General features: G+C 37.4%; 1 protein-coding gene across 3 annotated transcripts in view; it reads right to left on the minus strand.

Moving 5' to 3' along the window:
* NFATC1 (nuclear factor of activated T cells 1) overlaps nucleotides 1–14365 on the minus strand; it is a 145104-nt gene that overhangs the window by 44301 nt on the left and 86438 nt on the right. For all 3 annotated transcript variants that reach the window (XM_007430175.4, XM_007430174.4, XM_025167897.2), the window contains exons 7-8: nucleotides 5096–5151; nucleotides 3031–3163 (exon numbers count right to left, since the gene is read on the minus strand). In XM_007430175.4, coding sequence (XP_007430237.1) covers nucleotides 3031–3163; nucleotides 5096–5151 — 189 coding nt within the window. The remainder of the gene's footprint in view (nucleotides 1–3030; nucleotides 3164–5095; nucleotides 5152–14365) is intronic.

A 14365-nucleotide genomic window follows, 5' to 3' on the forward strand; every position in this document is an offset into this window, starting at 1 on the left:
CTGTCAAGAATATTATAACAACGTACTTTTTCTATAACAATTATTAATTTGGGGCTGGATGGGAAAAGAGAGAACTAAAGAATGGAAGAGAAAGACTGCAGGATAATGAGTTCATAGTCATTTTCTCCTAATTCACTCATCATTTCATGCACGACCAACACCTCTTACCGTGGCCTTGTGCTTCCTGTTCTGCTTCTGCCATATTGGGTGAGAGGAAGGGAAAAATGGTGTCAAATAGCACATAAGAACACAGTCACCTCTGCTGCCAGTGTCACAAATTGGTGGTTCAAAAAAGGGAAGGAAAAAACAACGTAATAATAGAAGGGGGCCTTCCCAAAAGTCTTCTCAACCTCTCCCCACTAATTCTGTCTTCATGAAATTATGCACTGGTACAGTTCATATGATCTATCATTGTCTGTTCAAAATCTGTATATATAGGACTAGTTTCCCAACCTGTTTTGGGCCAATTGGACTTTTGTTATGAAAATACTCTTGCAAAATGGCTCTCCTGATGGGTGTGGCCAGTCACAAAACTTCCATTTAGCAGAAGAAAAGCTTACATGAGTATGATTACAGGCATGTATAGGAGGCAGGACAAAGGTGCTAAATTGTCCTACTTATAGTTAGGCAACAATGTTCCTTGTTCCATCTTCCCACTTACAACAGTAACTTACAGTGTAGCAGTTTAGTTCTGTCCTGTTGATCAGTGCACAATTTTATTTAATTTGCTTTTATATAGTAAACTCTTGAGTGACTGGAATATTGGGGAAACAGGGTATCCATTAAAGCAGAACATCCAAATAAGATTTTATGCATATGCATTTTATATATTTCATGCATGCGTAAAACTGCAAATGAAGTTTTGATTTAATTTAATTTATTCAATTGAGGCACCGCCCGACTCTAAACTGACTCTGGGAGGTGTATAATAAAACCAAACAAAATACAAAATACACAGAATACAATACAATAACAAAGGAATAAGAAAGGGAATGAAAAAAATAATGTACACATATCCAGAAGCACAGGAACCCAAGCAGAAGCATTTTGTTTTAACTGTGACAGGACTGCAAAGATCCAGATGCCCACTAGATGGTAGCAACAACATACCAAAAACTCTCATTCTTCACTGCCATCTCGTGTTTATATGAATTTTTTCAGCCCTGATTCTGACAGCCTTAGTACCACATTTAGGATTACAGATGACTATGCGTGACTGATCATAAATATCTCCACAATGATATGCTGGTGCAGTGTACTATATAGGTTTCTTTGATTTGTAAGTCCTTGTTGCAGAATTTTAAGAATCAAGAAAATCTGATATACTGAGAACAAAACTCAGTACAAACATTATTTGGGATATATGCAAGAACCACTAAGCCATTTCTAAGCCTCAAAAACAGTAATTGTTCCACTATAACTTTTCAGCCAGAATTTTTAGAGCTGGATCAGTGATATGATAGTTCTTTGGCTAGTACTATATAATATACATCCTACTCAACTCTGCATTCTGAATTTACACACACATTTGCACATGTACACAAAGAAAATTGTATTTATATCACAATGTGTTTGGTGGAAATAGGAATTAATACTGGAACATCATCTTTTGGGCTGTCCTTGAAGCAAAAAGGACTTGACTATTGAGTTGCTTTCCTTCTTGATCCTATCAATGATGTTCTTATGCTAAACGTTTGCATAGGAAAAGATTATATATAAATGATCTCCAAAACGTAAAGTTATACATAGTTTTTACTTTTTACTGTTGGTCAGATTTCACTAACGCTTTTGTATCTAACTTCTCTCTCTCATACAACACATCAATGTGGCTGAGTAAATTACTGAAAATGAAAATTACTTGGGTACTTCTTTCTTCCATAAAATCTTATGATGCAGCTTCTAAAAGATACATATTCCAAACATATGTTCTTTTCCAATACAGTATTAGTATTCTATTTCTGTACACCATTTTTCAGAGATGTGTTCCTTTTCAAATCTCTCCCTTGCAAACAAGTGAGAGTTTTCCACAGGTTTCTGACCAAGGAAAGGTGGATGTCAGTGGATTCTATTCAATGCTATAGTCCTTGCAATGATAGAAGCTATTCTGACAAATCTTACAAACCTGTTATCCTAAAAATCCATAAAGGATTTTTTAAATGTCTCTAAGGCAGAAACAAAAGAACTGTGCTGCAAGAATCACCATGTGTGAGATGGTGAGATGTTCAGAATATTGCTGCCCTCCTCCCTGAGACAATGGATCCTGAGCTGCAGCCTAAATAGCTGAAACTTGGTTTGTGGGATAATGACTCAGAAGAGCTTTTTATATAACCAATTATTAAACTCAAATTTGGGGTCATTTACTTTTATGGTCTCTGCAGCTTTGGGGAAGATTGCACTGAACTCTTAGACCAGGATCAGTAATCAGCAGGTCATGGGCTGTGTACAGCCCTAATCTGACGTTTTTCTAATTCACCCATATACTTTAGTTGATTTATTTTCTCCATAGGGTGCTGAAAGTACTTCCTGCCAATAACTGATGAATAGAGAAAAGTGCAAGGTAGCATGTTCACATAACTATCCTCTTTTCTTCTCCAGGCAACATGGTTGATTGACATCTGTGTTTTTTTAAGCAGGGATGGTAAATGTGTGCCCTCTGTATCTTTTCAAGTACCCAAAGCCCCAACTTCTATGGTTACTAGTCACAGAATGATGGCAATTATAGTCCATCAAGACTTGGAGTATCATCAGAACCTTATTCAATTAGACTTTAAAAAATGTTGGGTGTTAGAAGATATATGTATCTGCAAGGAGGTAGAACTTTGGTTAGGTTTTTCATACATCTGCTGCAAAGAAGTAACAGAAACATTTTCCCAAGGCTATTCCTTAATTTGCATATAAGGACAGTTTCTTAAAAGCCAAATATTCAATGGCAAAATAGAATTATCCTTAATTTTTAATCTTGCTGCATATTTTAAAACAAAATACACAAAATTTATTTCATGCTGCTTGTAATTAGAAACATGTTGTTACCATTAGCAGGAAGATAGGTGAAAAGCTGGTACTGGCTTCTCTTTCTCTTTCCATTGCAGACATAGAAATTAACTTGGACGGGACTTGTAATTCTCTGATTGCGGAATGGTGGAATTTCAATAACTAATAAAGTCTAAAAAAAAGGATAAAAGGATGTTAAAGTTAAATCACAGTTAAAGAACAGCTGAAACCTAAGAAAAGACAAACAATGGCCAATGTGCATCAAGCAAGCACTGAAAAAGGCAAATGACCTGCTTGAAGAATACTGGAACACAAGATTAGCCCTCCTGAATCAGGCCAAGGCCTATCTTAGGTCCCATCTGAATGGCCTCTTCGCCTGGGCTCCAGGAAACTCACTTAACAGTTCTTAAGGACACATCCTCCCAAAAGAACTCCTATAATGCTGCCGGCTTGCTGCTGAGACAAGCTAAAGCTGGATCAAGTGAACCAACAGGAAAGGTCTTCCGTGGGAAAAATAAAGAAGACCGATGCAGACATTAAAGAGGGTTGGCAACCTGTTGAACGCCAACTCAATATAGGACTCCCTACTTCCCATCAGGCTGAGGACTCTGAGGCTCTATGGCCATTTTTGCTATGGCTGCCAATGTGTACCTATGCAGCTCTTCTGCAACTATCTCGTTTCCTTTTTCTTATGTTTTTCAGAAGAATACAGTGTAGACTTTGTAGAAGACTGAGTATAGAACTTCCATGAGCTTGACAATCCTCATGGAATTTGTGCATAAACATAAAGAAGTTGAACCCAGAAAGGATCTTAAAGGCTTTCTCCAGATCTAACAGGCAATGATGAGCCCAATGGCAGGTAGGGCCCTTGGGAGTACAGCTCCAGAGATGGGACAGGGTTGTCATTGCAATTCCTGTGCTGTTTCTCAGTACTGAAATGGTGCTTCCCTCACTTCTGCTTGATGCTCCAGAACCAGGAAGCTTTGGGGCCACTCTTCCATCCATCTCTGTTCTCCCCTGTATCGTGTCACCTATCCTGTCACAGCAGAACCTGGACACATTTGGCTGCTGCAGTGGTGGGAGTCTGGTGCTTTATGGCATGTCACTGCCTTTAAAGAAGGTCTTTAAAAGGGATGGAGGTGAGTTTAATGTCAACCCAATCGTTCCAAGTGCCCAGAGATAGCCAGGCATACTGATTTCCCCACTCTAACTCCTCTGCCTCCTCTCACTGCAGATCCACAGAAGAGAAGTAATAATGAGGGCAACATCACTACCAGCCTCATTGCTGAGATGTGATAAAAATCTGTGGCTGTGAGTGCAGCATTTTTTAAAAATGATACTTTCCCCTTCTCAAGAACAGGAGAAAAGCACATCAACAGAGTGGTGTGGAGGAGCCCTTAGCTCAGTATTTTGATTTTCATAGTGGATTATCAGATAACTTGAATCTGGTATTTGAAGGCATGCCACCTCCATCCCAAAAGTTAGTGTCTTGATAGTCTGTCTTCTTATCCAGTCTCTTTTTAAAGCCATCCAAATTAGCCATCCCAACCATGGCTGTCCTATTTGTAATGGTCTTCACTCTGGCCCTATTTAATGAACCCTTAAAACCTGGCTCTGTTTCCAAGCCCTGGGTTAAAGCGGGTGATAGATCCCATGGGTATGTTCTATTTTAAAAAATGATTGTTGTTGTTTCCAGAGTTTTGATGATTTTTTGTATTTTTACTGTATCTTAATTGTTGGATTTGTAAGTCACCCAGAATCATAACAGATTAGGGAGGCATATACATTTCATAAATGAATGAATTAATGGTTGGTGACCATTCCTTTTACAGTTATGCCTTACATTTAGCTTTGCTGTGAGAGAAAATGTAATTAAATGAGCCAAAGACAGAACCACTATGATTGAAAATATTATTTAAATGAGAGGGAGCCAAATGAGAACTGAAATGTGTATTTTTTTAAAATCCAACTTCATCTTGATATTTATATATCATTTATATATAAAATAATCAATAACATAATACTATAAACTGATGGAAACACATACATAAGCACATCCAGAGAAGCAGCACAGTATTTCTCAAAAGACAAAGGAGGCACTTACTGGCTTACACAACTCTTTGTCAGTTTTGGCTTCCATTTCCCACACGTGATGACCATCTAAAGACAAGAACATGAAAAGTCCAGATTAATGTGCTTAGTGCTTTATAAATCACACAAATAGGAGGGAGGGTTCCCCTTTTGAGATATCTTTGTTATTCTGTCTCTCACATGCAGATATGATATTCAAGATGAGTCCAGTTTTGTGGTGAATAAAGAAAAATACATTTAATTTAAATTCTATTTAAAAGAAGCTTGAGAAAGAGAAGGAAAGGGGAGGATAGGACTTAGCCACTGATTCTGCTTCCACAGCCAGAGACATCTCATACCAGCAGTTATCTAGCTGGTGGGGCACAAATATTTTGCCAAGTCACTATTTGGAGTTCACTGACCCAGGTTTTATAGCAAGGAAGAAATTAGATATCATCTCATTTCTTTATTTTGCTACTGGGGTTTTTAAATGCAAATTATATTCATTTTAAGTTTGTTGCCACATTGATATTTGCATGATAATCCTTTCTTCAGTCACCAATGAATGGCCTTTGTTTTCACTCTATGCTTTCATTTCTAGAGCTGCCTGATTTATGAAAACTATCTATAAAAAGAAGTAGGGTTTTTCTGTCTAATTTATGAAAACTATCTATAAAAAAAGTACAGGTCCTTGATTTATGACCACAATAGGGACTGGAAAAATTAGTTATTACGTGGTACAGTCATTAAGTGAGGCATCATGTGACTGCACCCAATTTTACAACCTTTTTTGTGGTGATTGTTAACTGAATCACTGCAGTTGTTAAATGAATCACATGGTCGTTAAATGAATCATGTTGTTCCCTACTGATTTTGCTTATTGGAAGCCAGCTGGGAAGGTCACAAATGGCAATCACATGACCCTGGAATGCTGCAACTGTCATAAATACATGCCGGTTGCCAAGCACCCAAATTTTGATCATGTGACTGTGGGGACGCTACGACAGTCATAAGTGCAAGGACCGGTCATAAGTCACTTTTTAGCACTGTTGTAACTTCAAATGGCTGCTAAATGAATGGTTGTAAGTCGAGGACTACCTGTAGGTTTTTTTTCCCCTTTATGATACATAATCTCACTGCAAAATGGGTAATCATCCCCTGCTATCTTTTAATTTTTTAAAATATGTATACTTTCTAAAAGTGCAAATATATTTATACTTTTAAAAAACATATAATGCAGTGATTTGTATGATTTCATCAATTTCTTCATATCAGCATTCACCTGCAACTATAGCTTATATTGCGTCACAGGCTTATATCATGTCAAACTGGGTGTTTTTATAGGGTGTATAGTGGGGATAAGAGTCGGGTTATTGAGCAGGTAAAATGAAGTGTTCATGTTGGCCTTATATGAACCCTCAACCGATTCTGTAATGTCAGAAGTTCCACATGAAAGACATGTATATCATCATAGCTTCCTGGGCTAATGCAGATCAAATCCCAAACCAAGTACTGGTTGTAGCCAACTGTGCTAGAAAGACTTGACCAGTGAACTATTTAATGTGTTCTCAGGCTTCCAATATTAACAGAATACCCTGGGAAGACTAGCTGAGCAAAAGTATATCCCAGCCACAGCCTTTCTGGCACAGGGCTTAATTCTTTCCTCCCACATTATTATTGTGGTAGCTCTATCACTGGATTCAAACCAGGGGGAAGCCAGTCAAATGCCTACCCATCATAAAGATTATGGGATAACTGTGGCCAGTCATGACTGCACATCTTAATTGGTTTCCTTGTGTTATTATGATGATTAAAAATGGGAAAAATGTTTACTGGCCCAAGATCTCATCAGTAAGGCAGAATGAAAATGCTCTGGGTAGAATAATCTAAATTGATATCCATTTGTCTTTCTGTCACTTTTATAAATGAGCTACCAGAACTTCAAGATTTAGTATATTTAATCCATTCTGAAAGAGGAATTGCTCTGTTCTGTTTTCTACTTTTCAAACTGATGAAGTGTATATGGTGTTCAGGAAAGTACATTTTAGGAATAACATTATAAAAAAAGAACAGTCCAAAAGTAGGGATGGTACGAAGTGCTTGGTTATCTGAAAGGAGCAAATATTATTGTTGCTCTAGTACAAAATTCTCTTGAGAATCTCCAGACTTTTTCTGTTACAGAAAAGGAGAGGGGAATAGATTACTTAATAAGAATAAATTTCATTTAACAAAAGCAAAGTTAATTAGTTATGGTGCTCTGAGTCATTCATGACTCCTGGTGACTATATGGACAGTTCCATGCAGTCTTCTTGGCAACATTTCTGAAGTGGTTTCCCAGAACCTTCTAAGACTGAGAGACAATGGCTGGCCAAAGTCATCCAGCTGTTTTTCATGCCTAAGAAGGACTAGAATTCACTATCTTCCACTCCTAATCCAGCACCTTTAACCACAAGGAGGAGAAATTGTTATGAAGCAGGGAAAGGAAAGGAAAGGAAAGGAAAGGAAAGGAAAGGAAAGGAAAGGAAAGGAAAGGAAAGGAAAGGAAAGGAAAGGAAAGGAAAGGAAAGGAAAGGAAAGGAAAGGAAAGGAAAGGAAAGGAAAGGAAAGGAAAGGAAAGGAAAGGAAAGGAAAGGAAAATCAGACAATTCCTCATGTTACGTCTGGTGAACCAAAAGGGAAATCTCTACACCCACAGACTGGGATCAGATCCAGGAGAGAAATCTTAGATCACTACGTCAACTTCTTTACAGTAAACATGTTTTGTAAGTATATATGGATCAGCCTGTTTATTTTTAAGAAAATATACGGGAATGGATGAAATAATTTTTAGGGGGTCTCAAAACGCTGAAAGACTTGCTTATCCTGGGGAAAAAAGTTTTATGTCAGTAAGCATTTGCCAGTTATCCTATCCAAGTATGCAAGATGCCGTCTCTCGTCAGAATGTGCTGGAGGAGTGAGGAGTGATACGCCACAAAAGTTTCCATTGTAAAGCTGCCACATCTGCATCAGCCTGGCTGACTCACAGCTGAAGGCAACTCCCTGCCTGGCTAAAATCCAATGAAAGTACACCAGAGCAATTTATACCTTTCCAAAATGCAAATAATTCAAATTACAGACATAACATAAAGCTGAAACAGACACATTTCAGGCATTCCCTGTTTGAACTAAACTTACTGAAGGGTTCCTTCCCAAATGTTACTTATTATATATGTAAACAATGCCAATAAAACAAAAAGTAGCAAATCCTTCAACTCTTCTCTTTGCCACCTATTCTCCCCCCCAACTGCCCCCCCAAAAAGAGAGAGAAATCTCTGAATTTGGCGACTTCTGTTCTTTTGTTTTCTGTATGGTTCGGATCAAATATTTTATGCTTTCAAATCTGACACACAACTGTTTTAGGTTTCTTTGTGTTAGTTTAACATTTGGGTCCAAAAACTGAAATAGCAATTGCAAAACCGATTTCTAAACAAACAATGAAAAGAAGCATATTGACAAAAGAAGATGTCTTTTTTTTAAAAAAGAGGTCCTTGCCTATTGTCTGCATCTAACTGCTTAAATTAATGCCAGATTCTTGAACTGTTTCTGCACAGGAGAATCAGTCCTCAGATTATATCCATCATGGGAATAGAGATTCAGTCCTGACACTTCTGAAGCTGTTCATTAGCTTCTTCTCCTACCTAAGGGAAATAGGCTAACCAAACAGAGGCAGAGCCTTCCTGTTTATACAGCTGAAGGCAAGGTGGGGGGGACGTCCCAGAGCAAGTTAAATTCACAAATATAAATTGAGGCTTTCCCTTCATTTTAAGTGGGTCTGAAATACATTTAATTAGAGAGTACAGTGCAGATTAAGAGTGGCTCCTCACATTCACTTCCTGTGTTGAAGTCCCCAGGTTTTTCTAAGTGGGCATTGTTTGCACCATACAGATGCAAATGGCTTCACGGTGCGTGTTTTTCTAAAGTTCTGGAGCTGCCCTCATCCTGGCAGCGTACCAGAAGCAGCCACTATTAACTCCTTCAAACATGCATTTCTGTGCATTGCCGAGAAGGGTGCTAGCTTGAGGTGTGCATGCACACATACATAATTCTGTAGAATAAGAATAGTTTACTAGCAAAACCCAAACACCAACACAATTTTTCTTGTCAGGATACAGATCCAAGTATTCCTATATGACAGAAGTAACTTAATCACCATTCAGAGATATAGCTTGTTTTTCATGCAAGGACCAAAAAAAAAAAAAAAGTTCCTGGCACTGATAATAGTGGTAGGGCATTTTGCTCCCTATTTTATTACTCTGTAGGTTAGTTTTGAGTGGCTAAAAATAAAAGCAAAGTTCCAGAATGGAATGTCTCAGCTCTGAATAGGCCTTTGTAATTCACTCTGTATCAACCATTCTCCACAGAGTTAAAAAGGAAACTCAGCAGAAGTAAAAAAATAAAAATATTCTAAAATCATCAGGGAATTCCCTGCACTGTGAGTCACAGAAACGGCTTCCCCACCACACCCATCGAGAAGATTTCCACATAAAAAGCCACTGAAGGCTTGTTCTAAGACAGCAGCAAAAGAACTAAAAGGTGTTTTGTAAACCTCATCACCTTGATTATTTCTACGTAGTGCTGTATTAGGGGGTATTCCATTCAGTATTTTTTCTTCATATTTATTTAAATCTCAGTAGTAATATGGGAGAGGTTTAACTACAAATAGGCTGAATTCCTAATGAATGATCAGACTCTAGGTATGCCTCAGTACACTTACTATGCATTATCATAATCCTTATGCCTTCCATCTTCTATTTTGACGATCATCATATTTAAGGCTGCAGACTCAGCAAGCAGTAACTTGGAAAAGTTTCTACTTATAAACAAGCTTGGAAATGAAACCCAGATAGCTAGATAATATTGTCAGAACCACAATATCTGGTTTCCTTTTCTTCAGGGTTTAAGTGCAAGAATTCACACAACATGTCAGTGGCTTTTTGACTTTACAGAATCAAATGCACTTTTGAATCTACCTATGTATTTAGTTTGGCTGGAAGGACGATTCAATGCAGGAATATCTTCCCTAAGGAGATGACTATATTCAGATAGGCAAAGCTTCTTAATTCAACAAGGGGGTACTTTTGCCAATCTTCATCAACCTAGTGCCCCCCAGGTGTGTGTTGAACTATAACCGTACCATCACCGTGACCTGGCCTGTGCTTATGGAAGTCATAATCCAATATACTGTAAGGGACTAAGTTGGAGATATGTGCCATAAGTGATTTTACTCTAATGCTACCAAGAACGTCATGCTACATAAACTTTGAAATTATATTTTTATATTTAATCCTGTTTAAATGTGCTTCAGCAACCCTGTTTCTGATGTGTTTTAAATATTGCATCAGTAGCTTTGCATTTAATCAACCTCCAGCTGAAGAACTAATTTTGCCTACAAATGTTTCTCTTATTTAATCGGAGCTGAGATTTGAATTCTGCTCTTGCACATCTAATACTCTTGCAATAGAGCACATGTTCCAAAGTCATTTTAAAATGATTGTAAGTGATTAGGCTTCACAGGCTATAAAGACTTTGCATGCAAAGCTTGTTTAATTAGTGCCAACAGTGAAAAAAAAAAGTCTTATGCAGAGATCAGTATTTTGAGTTTATAAATCAGTGTTGGCATTATGAGAATCTAGGAGGGAAGCAAGCCATGATGGTGGGACAATCATTAACCACATCTTTACTGACAGCTACCACACATATTCTTCCATCTCCACAGTATCAATTAGCAACTCCATCAAACTTGCCACAGACAGCGCTAGCCATTCTTAATCTGTCATGTACAGCTAAGTCTTGGATTATACCCAGCATTGCTTTAAACATCACAGATCACAGCTGCACATGTGTGAAAAGCTGTTTGTGTGCCTGTTTATAAGCAGGCAACTTCCTTCCAAGGCCCTTGGCCTTACCTGGTTTCTAAGTGGCAGCCACCTCTTTTAAGTCCTCAGATCTTACTTCTTTATGAGCTGTAGTCTAGTGATGAAATCCTGAAGGAAAGGATGGTTCTCAAGTGAACTAATAGGAAGATGGGAAACCAAGCTTAAAGCCATGACAACATGAGTGTGTGATACTGTGCTCTGAGATACAATAAATTCTCAAGAGGTAAAGAGGCTAGATCGGCTGCCTGCTTAGATAAAAGATGTTTGCAGAGCAACAGCAACAGCAGAAAGTAACACCAACGTGTTAGAGGATGACAATGGCCACGCAGACTAGGAATTCTCAGAAATATCTAGAAGAAACCAGTTGGGGAAGGCTGGGTTATTCTTTACCTTTCTGACGCTGTCTGGTTAAAATTTCCTTCATCTATCACAAATAGCAAGTGCAGTTTGTCTGCTTTCTCTCTTAACTGCTATGTTATTTGAAAGCTCACAATTTCTAGACTATCCTCATGCAATTATGTTGAAGAAAGGTCATGGACCCTGAAGCTCAAGTTGCAAGATCAAACTCAGTTTTTATACAACTAAATTACTTAATGCAGTCGTTCACTCCCAGTCTAACCTACCTCACAGCATAGTTGTAAGGATAAGAGGTAAAAGCTGAGTTTTCTGGAGGAAAGGTGAGACAGAAATATAATATTAAAAGAGAAAAAAATATTGGCCAGCCAAGGCTGTAAACTAACAACTAAGCCAAATAAATTGAGGCCACTTTATTCACCAAAATTTATTTCTGAGTGGCCATGAGTATGCTGCCCTTCACTAGCACACCCAGGATTAAATTAGAGAAGGCTTCTGTAATCCAAGCTATTTGAATATAACATTTAATAACAAAGGAAGCTTGCAATCTCATTCACAAATTACCTTTTGGTAAGTATACTTCATTTCTTTAGAAACAACCATTTAGCACTGCCAGTATTCATCCATGTCTTAAATTGGCTTTGCATTTAAAATCCAGATTATACATACTTTTTGCTTTAAAAATATCCTTTTACTGATTAAATAATATCCTAATACTGATTAAATAATACAACTATTTAAAATAAACACTGATCTTATCTAAAAAAAGTACTGCGCAATGCCCTTCAACCTTCCAGATGCACTGGGCTGCTATCTCCATAATCCTCAACTAGCTCACACTGTGTTGGGAAAGCTCCCATTTGGTGAGTAATGATGGTATTTTATCATCTGTATGGAAAGCATCCCATATTATCTTTACTCTTTTTATGTGCTGCAGATTTCGGAGAATCTGAAATGAATTTCCTACTAGCTAAGTCACATCACTATTACTGCACATGAGTGAAAGGATTCTACAGAGCAATGATTCCATCATCTGATGAAACTCCCTGCTAAAGATATCTGTTTCTGGTGGATGGCCAGATACCCCTTTTCACCAGGGCCATGCTAGGATGGAGGCACAAGTGACCTTCATCTTAACTCTTATGCTCTGAAGTATATGGTTCTCAGTTTCTGGCCTCCTTCTTGGCAGAAGCTTTTAGGCCTGTAGTGAGTTAACCCAGAAATTGACACAACAGCAAACGAAAAGGGTGTGGTGGCCTCTGTTTGAGAGTCAGACATAGAAAACAACATTATGCATAAGGTATGTGTTCAAGAGATATTCTGCCACTTAGTTTATTATGTGAACTACAGTTTAACTACCAGTTTGAAACTTGATTCTGTTTTGGCCAATTGCCCCTTAAACTGTGACTGCTACTGGCAATGGAAAGACCAGTGGAAAGATCTCTGGGAATGTAAGATCTTTTACCAAATGGAGTGCAGCCAAAAGTCTGCTCACTAGTCTCCACGTCTCATCTCATCAAAACAGACGCCAAAATCTGAGCCTTCTAATGCAGCACTGCAGAAGGAAATGTCTACTGTTGCTCAGTCTGTATCCAAATACCATTATATTAACTGAGGGACATGTCAGTTTCAAGATAATCTTTATTTTTAAGTTTGTTTTTAATCATCATCATCATCATCATCTTTTTTTTAAAAAACCTTAAGCCATATAATTTAAGCTGCAGATAGCAAAGTGCTACTTTCCTTTATTCCCTTGGTAAAGTTGCAGAAAGGGGCACTAAAAAGAGAACACAGGAGTGGTATTGTGTTCCACTGAACATAAAATACCACACTTGCTAAAAGCAAATTAAAAATGCTTTGTCCATGGATCTGATCTCCAAGTAGATCTTGTTCCTATTAGCATCCCATTCTAAAAAACAGGAGGAGAAATATATTTATTTATTAGATTTATGGAATGCCTGACTCCATCATGATTCTTATGATCTATCCTCTCAGAGAAGTAAAATATTGATACAGAAGAAGCAAAGAAAATAACAAAAAAAACCCTCAGTACTTCCTTGTGGCTGGTGGTGGACACTGGATGGCCACCTGAATAGCCATTTGTACTATGGATGGCATAATAATAAACACATAAATAAAATGGTGCCTGACATCTTTTTTTCTTTCAGTGTTATTTCATTTTAGATTGTAAATCTGAGGATGAAATGTCTTGCTATTATTCTGTATAAACCATTCAGTGAATCATTCAGGCTAAAGAACAAGATACAAGTGCTTTAAATAAAGAACAAATGGAAAAACAAAATTCACTGGACATGTGTTGAAAGAAAATTAACACAGTCATACCATTAAATTGATTCAAATGAAAAATATATTTGATATATTTGATGTACTGGTGATGCTACTTAGCCTAGTAATGAAACATCTGCAAAAAAACAAGCTCAGAGAACACCAAGAATCCTACAGTTCAACCCTGAGCTATACATATTCCCTACTATTGGATAAAATATCAATCTGAACAGAAATTGTGGCAATTCCTGTTTTTATAAATATATTGGATTCAATCCAGATGTATTTCTTATTTTTTTAAAAATGATATTCTTCCTATATTAGGGATGATGATATACGGAAGCAGGGTCCAACCATTGATGAACATAATTAGTAATTTAACAATTAAACTGTTAAAAATGTTGAAATATTTAACACTCAAGATTTTGTCAACTATCTAAACAAGGCAATCAATATGACATGTTCTACTAATTTTAGATTGCTCTAAAAATGGCTAAAATTTTAGGAGAGATTGTAAAAAAGGCTAAATTTGAGACCTAATCCATTCTTATTGCACCATTTTTGTCAACAACACATAATTTGGTCCTAAGGGTAAACAAGAACATAGATTGCCATTTAACTACTTATTGACAACTTACTTGCTTGCAACTTTCTCTTTCAGAGGATAGAGAAAGGTACAAGAAGATTAGCTATCCTTGATTTAATACTAACCAATAGGGAAAATGTAGCTGAGGAAATGGAAACAGCAG

This window comes from Python bivittatus, unplaced genomic scaffold (genome assembly GCF_059951505.1).
Source record: "Python bivittatus isolate LINGU-HERP-01145 unplaced genomic scaffold, Pbiv_v1 ctg000840_np1212, whole genome shotgun sequence".
Taxonomy (NCBI): domain Eukaryota; kingdom Metazoa; phylum Chordata; class Lepidosauria; order Squamata; family Pythonidae; genus Python; species Python bivittatus.